This window comes from Globicephala melas, chromosome 20 (assembly GCF_963455315.2).
Source record: "Globicephala melas chromosome 20, mGloMel1.2, whole genome shotgun sequence".
NCBI lineage: Eukaryota > Metazoa > Chordata > Mammalia > Artiodactyla > Delphinidae > Globicephala > Globicephala melas.
Window position 1 is genome coordinate 26,306,643 of NC_083333.1, and position 16,118 is coordinate 26,322,760.

Below are 16,118 nucleotides of genomic sequence, written 5' to 3' on the forward strand. Positions count from 1 at the left end.
CTCCGTCCCAGGTCCACTATATCAGAATCGCTAAGGATGGATCTAGGGCATCTTTAGTTTTTAAAACTCCCCAGGTGATTCTGCTGTGCCATCTGGTCGTGAAGCCCTGTACTAGCTGCTCTCCGAGGGCCATCTGGCTTCCCTGAATCTATAAATCTGACCCTAAAGGCAGCTCTTTCTTTCCCAGGAAAAGGCCTGCCCAGAGAGCAAGCTAATTAGGCAATTCAGCATGGAGGTGGGAGGGGACAGGTCACACAGCAGGAGAGCACCAGACACATGTTACCTGGCTCGACCCGGAAGGGGGAGGAAAAAGGGTCCTAGAAAAGACTGGATGGTTGTCTGGGCCTCGGAGAACTTGGAAACAATCCAGAACTCATCAACAAACACCCTGAGATTAGGGGATAAATGGAAGGGAGAAGAATTTAAAACAATTAAGGTATTCATAGTTCCTCCTCCACCTCAATCAGCCTCCGGGGGTGACTGGAGGAAGGAAGGACCCCCTTCTCCACCATAATCCTACATAATCCTGCTTCAGGCACTGGTCGCTGTGTGGCCTTGAGCGGAGTACTTAACCTCTCTGTGCCTTGGTTGCTTCATTCACAAATGGGGAGAGTCAGAATGGTGACAGGCTTCCTAGGGTTTCAGCAAGATTACATGAGTTAACATAAAGTGTCCACTACAGTGCCTGGCACACAGTAAACACTCAACAAGTGTTCAAAATTATTCACAGGGAAGATTCCCCACGGCGAAATGAATTGGGAAAACACTGGGCTGAAGATAAATAGATTTCTTCATGAAAAGATTTCTCAGAATAACAATATTAATAATAATAATGGTATGGACCTCAAAGGTTGAGAAGATTAAATGAAATGATGGTGTGGAATGCTCAGTCCCCACCATGCACATAATGGGTACTTAATAAACATTACCCATGAGTGTTATTAATCAGCACGGGGGCGGGGAGGAGGGATCTTTAAGAGAAGCGGACATGCAGTGCTTCCCAGACTCCTGCTCTTTTCCTACAGAGCATGTGGCAGAATCTGTGCAATAGGAAGCACGTGCTGGGAAAAACCCCAGAGGGGGACGGCCTCGTGTTTTCCAACTATGTCGCCAAGGGGCTGAAAGAAAGGATCTGGGCCAGGGTGAGAACTACAAGGATTTGGTTATCAGGAAAAGGATATGGATGGAAGAAAGTGCTGGGCTGGAGGGTGGGGAGACCTGGGAACCCCCTCCTCCAGCTTTCCCACACTCATCGTGCAGGGTCGTGTCCCCATGGGAGGGGCAGGCGCCTGGGATCCAAAAGAGCTGATTCGGCAAGACTTTGCCACTCTCTAGCTGGGTGACCTTGGGCAAGTCACCGGCCTCTCTGAGCCTGGTATAATGATGGAACATGGGCTATACACTTGAGCATTTCTAAGGTCCCTTCTCGATCCAGGATTCTAGGTTGATGTGCGGTTCTACCCCAGTGGGGGAGGGCAGAGAAAAAGGAACACTGTCTAAACCATACTGTCTTCTAACCACGATCCCTGATTCTAGACTTATTAGGGGTGGTTTTCAGAGAGGTTCTGACGTCTGCTCGCTCACTCAGCCACTGCATTCCCTATGGATTGAGGAATCTCATAGAGAAAAATGGTTGAGTGTCTAGCCAAACTCCTATCTGTCAAGGGCTGGGGAAGAGAGAGGGGATGAAAGGGCCCACGTTAACCCCTTCTGTATCTAAAGAGACTGTTCGACCCACCATGCCAAAAGGTCAGAGTTTTAGGAGAGTTCTGGTGACCATATGTCATATTTTCCAAACTAACCATCAGGACCCACGATGTCAGAAAGGGATTTTCGTGCCACTGGTTACAAGATGCAGCCTCGGAGACGGAATGCGGAAGCTGACATTCTCAAGTTTGGTAAGAGGCACATGGTTTGTGGGTGACAAGGGACAGAACAGCTGAAAACAGGAGTATCCCAAGAAGTCCATGTACCATGAGCGACACGCAGGGGACCATCCCTTCCTCTGTACATCTGTATGTTCTCCACCCCAGGAGCGCTGCCCTTCCCACATCTATAGACGTGACGAGCCTCCGCCTTGGCATTCCCACGGAGACAGTAAAAACCACCCCGGATGTTGGGATGGGCATCCACCTCTCCCAGCCGGGTCCAAGCCTCCTCCCAGGGCTCTCCGGCTTTCCTCTAGGCTTAACTGCAAGACTTCCTTCCACTAAACTGACTGCAGGGTCACGATTCCTCCCCCATTTAATTTATTACACCACTAAGAGACACAATGACCTACTTGGGACTTCTGTATTCACATCAGAGCCCCTGGGCTGTGAACTTCTCACAGAAGGTTGAACTCGGCGGCATCTCCCCACGTTACAGGCAGAGCACTGGTCCTGTCCTTGGTCCTGACCCTGTTCTTAATTTCCTGCTGTCTATTGTCTCTCTGCTAAGTGCTGAACGAGGGAAAGGTACTATTTAATTGCTTCAAAAATATCAAACAAGCCAGGGTGGAGGTTATCTCCTCTCCAGCCCTTCTATTTTTCTGGTTCAAGGTCTGGTTACTTAGTTACTCAGCAAACTGCAGAGGAAGGGGAGGCAGCCCCACCGGTGACAGTGCAGACTTCATTTGGCAGATGGAGGGGAAGTCGGAAGAGCAGCCATCAGGACTCAAAGAGGGACCGGAACCCTGAGGGTAGCCGCCAAGTGCAGGTGGCAGCAAAATCAAACAGCTCTCTCAAGTCATTCAAAGCCGGGAGAGGGAAGCCTCCCTTGTCCGGACAAAACCAACAATTGTTCTAGATTACACAGTTTCTGCTGTCAAGGTCAAGGTTGTTCAGACTCCACTCATCCAGCTCTGCGGTGGAGACAGGCGTGCCTGAGGTGGATGGATCAGGCCAGTACTTTTTCCAGGCTGGACTCACCCCACCTGCCTTATGGGGAGGCGGGGGAGAGGAGGCTTCACAAGGAAAGGACAGCGAAGGGGGATTTCACTGGATCAGATCATCCGAGATAAAGAGCATTGTTGGAGGAGGTCTTGGAAAAGACATGACAGCCAGTTGACCTGAGAGCCGGACCAGGGCAATCTGAGGCTCGGTGCCCCCTCCCCTGTCCTTGGAATGTACATTCCCTTGCTAGGAACCATCTCAAAGCCTTCAGAGCGATGTGTTGTCGAGACCATCCAGAGACCATCCAGAATGAACACATGACTGAACCCCCTTAAGGCCTTTATATAAATGCCTAAGATTCTGGAGGGCGGGAGCAGAGATCTATGCATTTTGCAGCACCCAAGATAAGCCTCACGTGTGACTTTCTTGCTTCTTAAAACTGCCACCCACCAATCTTCAGTGGCTACCTTTCTTCCGTCTCTTCTTGCCCTCCGTGTCCAGGGGAGGCAGTTTTGAATTTCACCTGGGAAACCCCTGAGGTTGCACCCAAGACGACTACTAATTGCCCCAGCTAGCTACCTTGAAGGGAGATTCAGCCGATCCATCAGGGGCAGTCTGCTTTTGCTGGTAGTACTTATATAAAACTAAAACAAAAGCATTGTTGCATCAGGGTTACCCTGAGGGTTGGGAGGGGACGGGAAGGGGGACATTGAGAGCCACTGGTTCATTTCTTGTATAGGTTAGAAAACCGATTCTTTTTCAAAAAACAACACAGGAGTTTGGCAACAACAGCTCAAGATCTTTGAAAAGATAATATGGTTCCCGGGAAAGGAATTTGAGATCGGAATAGGCATTTCCTGGATCTTCCTTTTCTTCCTCTTTTCCTGGAAACCAGTTGGGTCATTCGTTTTTGTTGTGTTTTTTTTTAATTTTTTAAAAAATGTATTTATTTTTTGTTTATTGATTTTTGGCTGCGTTGGGTCTTCGTTGCTGCGCGTGGGCTTTCTCTAGTTGTGGCGAGCAGGGGCTACTCTTCGTTGCGGTGCGCGGGCTTCTCATTGTGGTGGCTTCTCTTGTTGCGGAGCACGGGTTCTAGGCCCACAGGCTTCAGTAGTTGTGGCGCACAGTCTCAGTAGTTGTGGCACGTGGGCTCAGTAGTTGTGGCTCGCAGGCTCTAGAGCGCAGGCTCAGCAGTTGTGGCGCACAGGCTTAGTTGCTCCGCGGCATGTGGGATCTTCCCAGACAAGGGTTCAAACCCACGTCCCCTGCATTGGCAGGCGGATTCTTAACCACTGTGCCACCAGGGAAGCCCTGGGTCATTGGTTTTAAACTAGAAGTTGCAACAGGTACTACTGCAGCAGCTCTGTCCCCCCCGACCCCCCCACCCCAAGCATGCAGGGTTCTCTTGAGCTCAATTCCACTCTGTCTCCTGGTGCTATGACCACCCCTCCTTCTTCCAGCTGGTGGTGAGCAGGGGCACCCCTATTCTGTTGAGCTACCCGGATAACGATTCAAGTCCCATTAGGACTGACATCTCAGAAAGAGACACATCCAAGGATAACCCTTGATTTCCACCCTCACGGTGGGTACCCCAAGACACAGACTTGCCCAGATAGAAACTAGCAGTTGATTGCTACCTTACCTGGTGGTTCCAACTTCCCAGGTCACTCACCCATCTCTAGGGCTCACCGTACCTGCTAACCAGCCTCTGGACTGTAACTTTCACTGGTGAATTGCAAATCAGATAATAGCACAGTCAGAGCCAGCTCAGCCCACAGAAAAAAACTATAGTTGGCGTTTGCTTTCTGTTTTCCCGTCTTCTAATACTGTACTCAGGATGGTGAGTGTGTGTGTGTGCGTGTGTGTACTTGGAGGAGGGTGAGGAAGGAGAGGCTGCAGGACCAATTATGACATTAAACTTGGAACAGAAGCTGAATCATCACAGTCAAAAAATAAATAGCTCTACCTGTACGGGACACAGCACCTACTTCATGCAGGTTTGTATGCATTTGCTCCCTCACAGCAGGGAAGAGGAGGGGCTGTGCCGAGTCCGACCAGCAGGTGCCCACGGTCAAGGTTAAGGTAGGGGACAGGCTGCACGGCCACTGCATCTCCAAGCTGTGGAAAGCTGGGAGGGCTGGGATGAGACGCTCCCTTGCTGGGCCTCTGACTGCTCCCGCACCCGAATTTTGGAACCCGAGTGCGTGCTCACACCCTTTGCGGAGGGGCGTTGGTCACCACATGGAGAAGGACCTTCCCCGGACCCGTTTTCTCCCGCTCCATCCCCTGGCCCTGCGCCCGGGGATGACCCACTGCTTTGCAAACTTGTCTGAATGCAGAGATGGCAGAGGTCGCGGAGCAAGTCTGGGTCGCCGGGCGCCACTCCAGCTGCCTGGAATAGGCTGGGTGAAATAGAACAGACTCTGTGAAAGCGGACGGAAGACAGCGCGTGTCCCTGCCACCGGTCTTGGGGAGGCCGAAATCGCTCGACCCTTCGCGCCCCGCACGCGCGTCCCCTTCTACCCCGGGCGCCCACGACCTCCGCCCGGAGCCCCTCGCAGGATTCTCGGTGCGGCTCAACCCTGTCCGCCCACAGGACCGGGAGGGCGGAGCGAGCTGCCGTGACGTAATGGGGGGGCGTGGGGAAATGAGCCGAGGGGCCCGCGCTCGGCACGGCCAGTGCAGGCGGCGCAGCCACCCGCGCGCGCGGTCCGTCACTCGCGCCCGGAGCCTCGGTCCGCGGCTCGGCGCCCGGGATCTGTGGGCCCAGCGAGCTCTCGGCGGTGCGACTCGCGAGCGGAGCGGGCAGCTCTGGACGCCGAGCGCCGGTCAAGCGGCTGCGCACCCGGCTGGGTTGGGGACGGCCGCTGGGTGCCGGCGAACCGAGTTGGCGGATTGCAGCGGAAAAGCAAAGGTGAGCTCTGTGTGTGTGTGTGTGTGTGTGTGTGTGTGTGTGTGTGAGAGAGAGAGAGAGAGACAAGCACTTGGGCACCTGGGTGCGTCTGCGCTGCATGGGGGTGCGCGCGTCGGTGTGCCCGACTGTAGGTCCCGGTGCGTGGTTCTCCACCCTCGTGTTTTTGGGGGTGATTTTGGTGGGAATGAACGACAGCGGGTGTCCCGGCGTGAGTGGGGCGCCGTGGGTCGTGTGTGCTGGAACGGACGTGTCCGCACAGCTGCATGCTGGTGTGCGTGGCGTGCGCCCTTGTGCGGTCCTGGTCCCCCAGCCGAGTGTCCAGGTGACAGCTTCGACGGCGACAGTTCCTCTCCCATTCGCCCGCAAAAGAGCCGGGACGCGAGGAGAGCGAGGCCGGGGCGGGGGACACCGCCGGGGCTCCTGCGGACGCGCACCCGGGATCCGAGCCTGTGAGTGGGAAGCGACGGAGCAGGAAAGGGGTTCCTCCCTTGTTCTTTCTCGCCGGGCCTGGGACACGGATCCCGAGCGGTGCAGGGTCTGCTCCCCAGCGCCCGGGCGGAGAGAACAGGATGCCTAGGTGTGGAGAGACCGAATCTCTGACTGGCCTGCGCCCGCGAGCCGCCGGCCAAATCCCCAAGCGGCTGTCGCCCGCTCCCAGCTGTGCCTGATGCCCCGGCCTCTCTCTGCCTTCAGAGACAAGGGTGCTGGCAGGACAATCTTTAATCTCTTCCTCCTGGAAATAGAAGGGAATCCTTCAGGAAACCCTTGGGTCTGATGGCCAGCGAGGTGGATGGCGCAGAGGAGGATTTTCTGTGCCCGCCTGGAGAGCCAGCTGGGCGGGCCGGCGTCTCACCTCTCCCCACTGCCCTTCAGCCAGCGCTGCCTCGGCTTTTCCTAGGCACACCAGCACCTCGGTGGCCGGCACCTGGCTACTGAGTCTCCCCCGACCTGTGGGGCTCACGCTTCAGCCGCCCGGTGACCCACTGGGGTTTAGGAGGCCCGAGGGAAGTGGGGTGGGGCCTGAATGGAGGGAAAGATGCTGGGGAGAAGGGAAAAACTGAAGCTGAGCAGGATTTAGAACCACCCCGGATGCGTGGTCCCCATCCCAACATTCTTAGGCTGGGAACCACAGCCCCTCTGGGAGGGGAGGGGATGCTCTAGACCATTCTCACCCTCCTCTCCAGAAGAGCTGGAGTCAGTCTCAGAGGAAACCAACAACCAGGCATGTCCAGGATCTAACAATTCTTAGGCTGGAAAAAATAAAGCAGAAAAACCAAACTTCCTGGTGCATTTAACCACAATCCAGCAACGAATGATGCCTGGCATTGGACTCCACTTCCAATGAGACACAAATGAAGCAAAGTCACTCAGAGACCTTAGGCAGCTGACTTCACTGTTGATGCAGTAAGATTCACTGTGATTCAAACTCATTTCTTCTTTGGAGGAGGCTTCTCACTCCGGACTGGCTCCCCAGCTTACCATCTCTGCCACCTTCACCAAGCTCTGAACTCTGTCTGTTGCTACCTCTCTCAAAAATGACCCTATGCAATTCCATCCCATTGTGTGAGACTCTAGCGGAAAAGGCAAAGTCAGGGCTGGAGGTCAGCATTCAACCAACCCACCCTCACCTGCCTGCATCATCAGCCCTATCCCCAGAGCTCTACACAGGGCTTCTGCAGCCCAGAGGTCTTCAGTTTTACCCAGACATAGGAGTGTGACCTTGCACATCACATAGATGGGATCCTGGAAATGCTAGTGATGAATGTATACTCCAATGCAGGCGCCTTAAATAAGATTCTGGGTCAGAAGAATTTAAGTAACTAGCGAAACAGATAGAAATGATATTGGAAACAACCTATGTTAACTCAGGGATGCCAAAGATGGTTTCTTCACAGCTTCTGTTTTTAACAGCTGCCAGTTTATGCTTTTCAGCCAGTGCAGACATTGAATCCGGGGTCCCCAAAGCACCCTGCAGGAAGATCAGTCACAAAGCCCAGACCCCACTCTACAGGCAGTTGTGTAGTGGGGAAATCAGCACAGAAAGGATGAGCAATGCGCCTGGCGGTGCAGAATGAACCGGAGGCAGAGGTGGGCAAGCATCCTGAGGCATTCGTTGCTGGCTCAGTCCCCTATAACTCATCAGCAGTCTCTCCAAGCAGAAAGGAGCTATCTCCAGTCTTCACTCAGGCACCAGGAAAAGCGCCCTGCTCAGAGGAAATGTGTCCACCAAATGAACTATTCCCGCTATGAGCTCAGCACATCACCCCTTTTCCAGCCTCCCTCTTCCCAGAATGACCTCTTACCTGCCCTCCTGGCTTCATGTATTCAAGACCCAACTCAAACATTCCTCACGTGAAGCCTCCTCTGAATCCCCCAGCAGAGAAAGGCATTCTTAGATCCTTTGTTCATATCTCCATGCAACTCACACCCTGTAAGAGTTGGCATCCTTCCTGTCTCCCCTCCTAAGTTGTCACCTCCATATCTTGTTCACTCCTGTACCCCTGGTATCCAGAACAAAGAAGCCCCCCAGTGATGTTTTCTGAATGACCGCAGATAAATCATTTAATTATGTGATGAGCTATTGTTCTATATCTTAGGCCAAGCCAACAGTGTTATAATTACTTTCTCGGCATGGAGGTAAAACAGGAGTCAGCTGCTTCAAACCAAAGCCCGGTTATCAGCCACTAGTTTTCCAGTCCACTGAGCAGCAACTGTGATGCTGCGAAAAGTGCAGAAGACCTGGGTGTCCTGTGTTCAAATCCCAGCTCCACCAATGATGTACAAGGCAATGGGAACAAGTTCCCTAAACGCTCTAAGCCTCAGTTTCCTCATCTGTAAAATGGGGATAATTATCCCCACCTCATAGGATGGTTGGCAAGGTCAAGGGGACAGCGGATGTGAACGAGCGACATCTGTGTTTGGAACTCACTTCTGTGAATGAGCCTTCCTCCCTCACACCGGTTCCTGTTTTTATGCCTAATCAGGGGATCACAGGCAAATTCTCTGGGGTGTGAAAAGATGAGCATCCTGCCGAGGGACTTGGGCAAGGACTCTCCGAGGCATGAGGAGGTCAAGCACGGAGTAACGAGAAACAAAAACGGAAGAAACAAAAATCAACTACAGCATACATTTGAAAAATAAAAGCAAGCCAGATCTTTATTTTTAATATTTAAGACTATAAATTGGTTCCTCGTGTAGGCAGCTTTCAATAAATTAGAAATAAGTAAAATGGTAGATGAAAAAGGGAGAAAAGATAAAATTTTTTAGAGTTCTGATGATGAAGCCAGCACAGTGCTGGGCATTTTCACCTCCGCCGCATCACTTGGCCTTCATGACACCTCCACTGTAACAGATGAGAGTCACAGCGGTTAAGTGCCTGGCGCGGGGTCACGTGGGCTCCATGGGTGGACCCTAGGTTTTTTTCACCTCTGAAGTCTGGGATTTTTCCACGATGGGATTTTTCAGAATGGAAAGACTCCAAAGCAGTCGACAAGCCAACGTAGATTTCCTCAAGGGGAAAAGGCCAGGAATGCCGGCGTCAGACTCCTCTGAGGTCAGACCTCTCCAAGCTCTGCCTCTTTACAGAGCTTGGAGCGGTCCGGACCAGTTAGCTGCTTAGGAATCGCTGTGTTGCAGCCACCGCCAACTCCCATGTGTGCATCACCAAAGGTGACAAGATAAACTCTGATGACTTGACTCAAACCCTTTCCCCCCAGTGGACAAACAACTCAAAAAGCCTGCACGCTGATGAGAATGGGCTGGTAGGCTCACGTTGATGTGAAAGATAACACACTTTCCAATTGAAGAGCATCTGACAAGGCAAACCAGAAACACGGAAAGCTGGTGAGAACTTAAGTAGCCTCTGACTGATGAATCAATTTTCCTTTTTTCCTTGCAGATGCCACAGTGGATCCTTTGCCTCCAGGACCCGTGAAGGTGAGAGTAAGGTCTCTGGCTGGTGGGAACTAGCCTAAGCTGCCAGGCAGCCATGGATCTGGCATACGAACTACTCAATGGGACTCAACCTTGGCTTTCCTCTCCATTCGACCTCAGTGGCTCCGTGGCTACAGCCAACATTTCCAACCAAACAGAGCCATACTATGACCTGACCAGCAATGCAGTCCTCACCTTCATATATTTTGTGGTCTGCATCATTGGGTTGTGTGGCAACACGCTTGTCATTTATGTCATCCTCCGCTATGCCAAGATGAAGACCATCACCAACGTTTACATCCTCAACCTGGCCATCGCAGACGAACTCTTCATGCTGGGTCTGCCCTTCCTGGCCATGCAGGTGGCTCTGGTCCACTGGCCCTTTGGCAAGGCCATCTGCCGGGTCGTCATGACTGTGGATGGCATCAATCAGTTCACCAGCATCTTCTGCTTGACAGTCATGAGCATTGACCGATACCTGGCTGTGGTCCACCCCATCAAGTCGGCCAAGTGGAGGAGACCCCGGACAGCCAAGATGATCAACGTGGCTGTGTGGGGGGTCTCTCTGCTGGTCATCTTGCCTATCATGATATATGCTGGCCTTCGGAGCAACCAATGGGGGAGGAGCAGCTGCACCATCAACTGGCCAGGCGAATCCGGGGCGTGGTACACAGGCTTCATCATCTACGCCTTCATCTTGGGGTTCCTGGTGCCCCTCACCATCATCTGTCTTTGCTACCTGTTCATTATCATCAAAGTGAAGTCCTCTGGAATCCGAGTGGGTTCCTCCAAGAGGAAAAAGTCTGAGAAGAAGGTCACCCGGATGGTGTCCATCGTGGTGGCCGTCTTCATTTTCTGCTGGCTCCCCTTCTACATCTTCAATGTCTCTTCGGTGTCCGTGGCCATCAGTCCCACCCCAGCCCTTAAGGGCATGTTTGACTTTGTGGTGGCCCTCACCTATGCTAACAGCTGTGCCAACCCTATCCTGTACGCCTTCTTGTCTGACAACTTCAAGAAGAGCTTCCAGAATGTCCTCTGCTTGGTCAAGGTGAGCGGCACAGACGACGGGGAACGAAGTGACAGTAAGCAGGACAAATCCCGGCTGAATGAGACCACGGAGACCCAGAGGACCCTCCTCAATGGAGACCTCCAGACCAGTATCTGAACTGCCTGAAAAATCAATCAATCAAGCGCCAAGCTCTGCAACCGGCTGTGTGCTCTGCACCCCACCCCCTTCCCTCCCTCCCCCATCACCTGGCTTCTAGAATATGGAAGTGCTCAGCATGAGTCCTCTTCAGAGAATGGTGTTTGAGTCCGGCTTGTCTGAGTGAATGACAATGTATTAAGCTGATTACCTCCCCCTTAAAGTGAACATTTCAATGCAGGCAGACAATGCAGAGTCTGGAGAGGTGATCTTTGGAGGCGCTGAAGTTCCACAAAAACAGAAAACCCTCTGTGTGTGTGTGTGTGTGTTTAAAGCCCAATCTGTAGTCTTGTGGTCTTACATTCATACTTGCCTGTTCCTATCTAGTCCCTGTAGAGTCATGACCTACGTTTCCTGAGTTCATGTACACAAGTAGAAAGTTCAAATGTGCATAGTATAGGTGGACATTTATTTCAATATGGTACCCGCAGGAATGGACTTACCCTGAAGCCAATAGAGTTTAAGCTTCAGGGGTCTCTCTTGCTTTGGCAGGATGTTCACATGGCCGTATGTTTTTGGGAAAAAAAAAAAAAAAGAAAGTAAAAGTATGGCCATGCCACCTTGCTCACCCACAACAGACACACTAAACATCGACCTTTAATCCACGGATTCCCTGGGCTACTCCTCAAGTACTGTTACAGACAGGCGCTTCACACCATCAGTGACGTTTTTCTGTCCCTGAAATTGTAGCTGGGCTTGTATACAAGCAATAAGAAAAGAGACGATGCCCATTTCATTGGCTGATCACAATTTCCAGAGTACAAAGAAGGACACGCTCGGGTGTTTGCAAGGATGCCATCGTCTCTAGGTTTGTATGAAAGCCTCACTCTCAGTGTCTCACGTATCAATTATACCATATTTAGGAGTGAGCTTGCCTCTTCTGGCTCCCTAGGCAAGGGCTGCCTGACAGTTAGAATGACTAAGAGCTCCACCTGTGGTTACGGTGCTGCTTTTCTTCTATCTGCCTATGTAACTCATGCCACCTCATTCCCAAAAGCACCGTGGCCCAGAAGATATGTTCAATAAATAATGATAGATAAATCCAAGCAAAAGTAAAGAGGTACAATTGTAAGATGAGACTATCTGGAAAGTTGTTACACAAAACGCATGCCATAGGGACTTCCCTGGCAGGCCAGTGGTTAAGACTCTGCGCTTCCACTGCAGGCGGCGTAGGTTCAATCCCTGGTCAGGGAACTAAGATGCCACATGCAAAAAAAAAAAAAATGCATTCAGTAAAATCCCACAAGGTTACCAAAGGAAAGGTCAGCTGCAAGGTCAGCTCAGGACCTCTTAGCAGCCGCAACTAATGGACAGTGACGCCCCCTCCTCCTCCCTTCTCCTCTTTCATAACAACAAGAAAAGATTTGCAATGAAATGCTTTAAACCCAACTTTACCATTATCGTAATATGTGATGTTCCTGGGTCTTTGCATAAACGCTGACGTTTACTTAGAGAAGTGATTCCGAGGGACCAAGAATAATCCTAGCCTCCACTCAACATGTAATTATGAAGACAGATCGGCTGGATGCCAGGAGAGAGTAAAAAGTGATGTACTCCATTGATTTTAGGATATCTGAGCATTTGGGTTATGCAAGCTACTACTCACCTTCCATTCTCATGGGTGGTGAAGAGCGGTTTAAACCTAAGCGGATGTAGTGAGAAAGGTATCAGGAGAGATGATAGGACATTGGGGCCTGTGTGGAATATGATGTTAGCTTGTGTTTCAGTTAACACAGAGAGCTGAGTAATATTGGACATGGGGTTGGAACTTTGGTGAGGTTCATGCCATAGCTTGGGACAGTCTAAGAGGACACGAGGACAAGGACACTGAAGGATAGAAGGACGCTGCACTTCTTTCTTTTGCTTGTTTTTATGAAGAAGAGAAGAGAAGGAGTCGCGCTCCATTAGCTGTGACTGCTGGGCAGTTCTGAGTTGAACTCGTAGCTGATCCTGAGTAATCATGTGTGATTTTGCTGCGTGCATTTAAAAATTTTTTTAATTGAAATATAGTTAATTTTCAAAGTCATTAATTTCTGCTATACAGCAAAGTGATTCAGTTATATATATTTTTTATATTCTTTTCCATGATGGTTTATCATAGGATATATATATATTTTTTTAACATCTTTATTGGGGTATAATTGCTTTACAATGGTGTGTTAGTTTCTGCTTTATAACAAAGTGAATCAGTTATACCTATACATATGTTCCCATATCTCTTCCCTGTTGTGTCTCCCTCCCTCCCACCCTCCCTATCCCACCCCTCCAGGCGGTCACAAAGCACCGAGCTGATCTCCCTGTGCGATGCGGCTGCTTCCCACTAGCTATCTACCTTACATTTGGTAGTGTGTATATGTCCATGCCTCTCTCTCGCTTTGTCACAGCTCACCCTTCCCCCTCCCCATATCCTCAAGTCCGTTCTCTAGTAGGTCTGTGTCTTTATTCCTGTCTTACCCCTAGGTTCTTCATGACATTTCTTTTTCTTAAATTCCATATATATGTGTTAGCATACGGTATTTGTCTGTCTCTTTCTGACTTACTTCACTCTGTATGACAGACTCTAGGTCTATCCTATCATAGGATATTGAATAAGTTCTCTGTGCTATACAGTAGGACCTTGTTGTTTATCCCTCCTATATATAATAGCTTATTGCATGCATTTTTGTGTAACAACTTTCCCTACAGTGTCATCTTATAATTGTACCTCTTTTTGTTTTTGCATAAACTTATTTATCTCTCATAAATGGTAGGCAGAGAAGAAGACGGAGGCTGGTGGCTGGGAATTCAGAGCTGGCAGTGAGCTGGAGTCTGCTTACACAAACTCATCCTCTCCTCCAAGACAGAATACAGGTATTGAAGCTTCCGGCCCCAGCTGCCCTAAGTAGGAGCCTCGTGCTGGAAACGCGTACAGCCTGGTCACTGACAAAGGCAGCAAGTAGGTGGCTGTCGAGGTAGATGTTCGTAATCAGCCCCACACGTGGCTGTCCAATCAAGACCATCAAGTTACAATGAAAGACAGAAACGAACTTTGGCCTTGTTGAAGAAAGGTGGAAGAGAACCTTCAAAAGGTTCCTTATATGAGGCAGAAGGTCTGATGAGTGTTTCTGAAACATGCATCACCACAAAAAAAATCACAATATTTAGCGGACCAAGCATTTGGGCTTATAAGTAATAACTTATAATCAGCCACTTTTCTAATCCATATTTTTTGCCAGATTCAAAAACACCAAATTTCCTATCAAACGTTCTAGCAAAGCAAACCTTCACCTAAGTAGTTGTTCTGCGTCTAATATGTTAGAAGCAAAACAACTTTCATTCTCATAGGCAGAGCCTCTAATTTTTTTTTTTCCCTAGCAGCTCTTCTAGAAAGTAGGCACCAGGGACTGTATTCTGCTTACAGCTAGAAAGCTTTTATAGCAGTTACCCAAGTCCGCAGACCATCAGAGCTAAGAATAACAGCTCAAGGCCAAGCTTTCACACCTGCCACTCCCACCGCCAACTGCAGTGACTGCCCACCCTTTCCTTTAACTCGGCAGTGACTGAACACAGGCTGGGCACCTAGTTTCCTCGTTTAGATGTGTCAGGTTGTAGATATCTGGACTAGGCTTCAAAACAGAGCTAAATATTAACCAAGACTTAACCAAGTTAAATAGAAAACATGATCGATTCTCCTAAGATTGAAAGTGAGTATAATATCATTAAATGAAACGCTGTAGCTTGATCGCTGGGCTCCATGAACATCTGCTCCCGTAGGACAAAGGTGTTCAGCATGAGAAAGCTGATGACACAGAGGCTCAGGTCCAGGTGGGCAGAGAGGGAGTGTTCACGGAGAAGGAGAGCCTTTATTTTTTTCATCTCTCTCCTTTCCTGGCATCATTGAAGGGCCAGACTCGGGGGAGGAAGAGACCTCTTTGCCAGGATATGTGTCTGGTCCAGAGAGGGGGCTTATTTGTGACCCTGATCCTACAAGGACTGGAAGCAGAAAAGGAATGTACTGGTTAGAGATAAAATTGCCCCATCCTTTTCGAAAAGCCCGTCGAGGAATGGGAGGCAGGGCCCACTTAAAAGGAAACCTGAAACGGCTTCCCAGGGCTTTACCGACTCCAGTTATTCAGTGATGGGACCTCCAATCCCTTAAGCAGTAGAGAAGGTCCCTTGGCAGTGGCAGTCCCCGAAGAGAGAAAGAGGGGTGTGCTGTGAGCTACCAAATAAGGCTATTGTAGGCTGGACACAGAAGACACAGGGGTCCCAGGTCCTTACAAAGAAAAGATTACTAGGTAGCCAGTACGGGGCCCCTGAGAGAAGATTGCTAGTCTCAAGAGAAGAAGAGCCACCAGTAGCAGGACTACGTGTAGTCGCAGCAGATACCACAAAGGAGCAGCAATGCCCTCCTGGACGGTGCGTCCTGCGCCCCCAACCTGGCCGATGGCTGGGAATCAGTTCCCCTGAGACCCCTCATCCTCCAGGCCAGGCAACATAGTCATTCCTGAGAGAGCCGATATTTTTTCTCATGGACACTGTTTTTTTAACAAGAACCCCAAATGCTTCTCAAATAACAAAACAAAGCCTTAGCTGTTTTCTTAACATTAACCAGAATCCCACTACTCCGGAGAAATGGACTGTCTTCCAAGACTCTCAAGTTCAGCTCAACTGGTACCTTTGCTGCACTGGGTGCGCTCAGACACACACGGGTGACGCAACGGAGCGCATGCACACACATGTGATGCACATACACGTGAAGGACACATTCACACGTGTGCACATGACATGCATGCGGACGTGTAACACACACCCACGTGCACGCACAACGCACCTTCTGTATCTTTTGGGCAAGACCTCCAATGCAGAGATTCTCCAAGGCTTTCAACTGAGGAAGAGAACTAGAATCTGACTAACTCATTTGAAGTCTAAGGATACGGAGTCTTTTTTTTTTTTGCGGTACGCGGGCCTCTCACTGTTGTGGCCTCTCCCGTTGCAGAGCACAGGCTCCGGACGCGCAGGCTCAGCGGCCATGGCTCACGGGCCCAGCCGCTCCATGGCATGTGGGATCCTCCCGGACCAGGGCACGAACCCGCGTCCCCTGCATCGGCAGGCGGGCTCTCAACCACCGCGCCACCAGGGAAGCCCTTGAGTCATTTTTTTTCTGGTAGGGGCGAGGGACATTGTGCCTGCAGTAATTTTTCACCCGGAGGAT

General features: G+C 50.5%; 2 protein-coding genes across 6 annotated transcripts in view; one reads left to right on the forward strand and one right to left on the reverse strand.

The window, feature by feature from the left end:
- SLC39A11 (solute carrier family 39 member 11) overlaps positions 1–16,118 on the reverse strand; it is a 411,490-nt gene that overhangs the window by 382,000 nt on the left and 13,372 nt on the right. The window lies entirely within an intron of this gene.
- Positions 5,214–14,272, forward strand: SSTR2 (somatostatin receptor 2). Of its 2 annotated transcripts, XR_009560257.1 has the most exons (3): positions 5,214–5,787; positions 9,686–11,732; positions 13,675–14,272. XR_009560257.1 is itself a non-coding variant. In XM_030838069.2 (2 exons), exon 2 carries the CDS (start codon positions 9,776–9,778, stop codon positions 10,883–10,885), a length of 1,110 nt encoding a protein of 369 aa, XP_030693929.1. In that variant the 5' UTR covers positions 5,214–5,787; positions 9,686–9,775; the 3' UTR covers positions 10,886–14,272. The 2 variants fall into 2 exon arrangements, 1 of the variants encoding a protein (XP_030693929.1); XM_030838069.2 differs by having other exon boundaries at positions 9,686–14,272.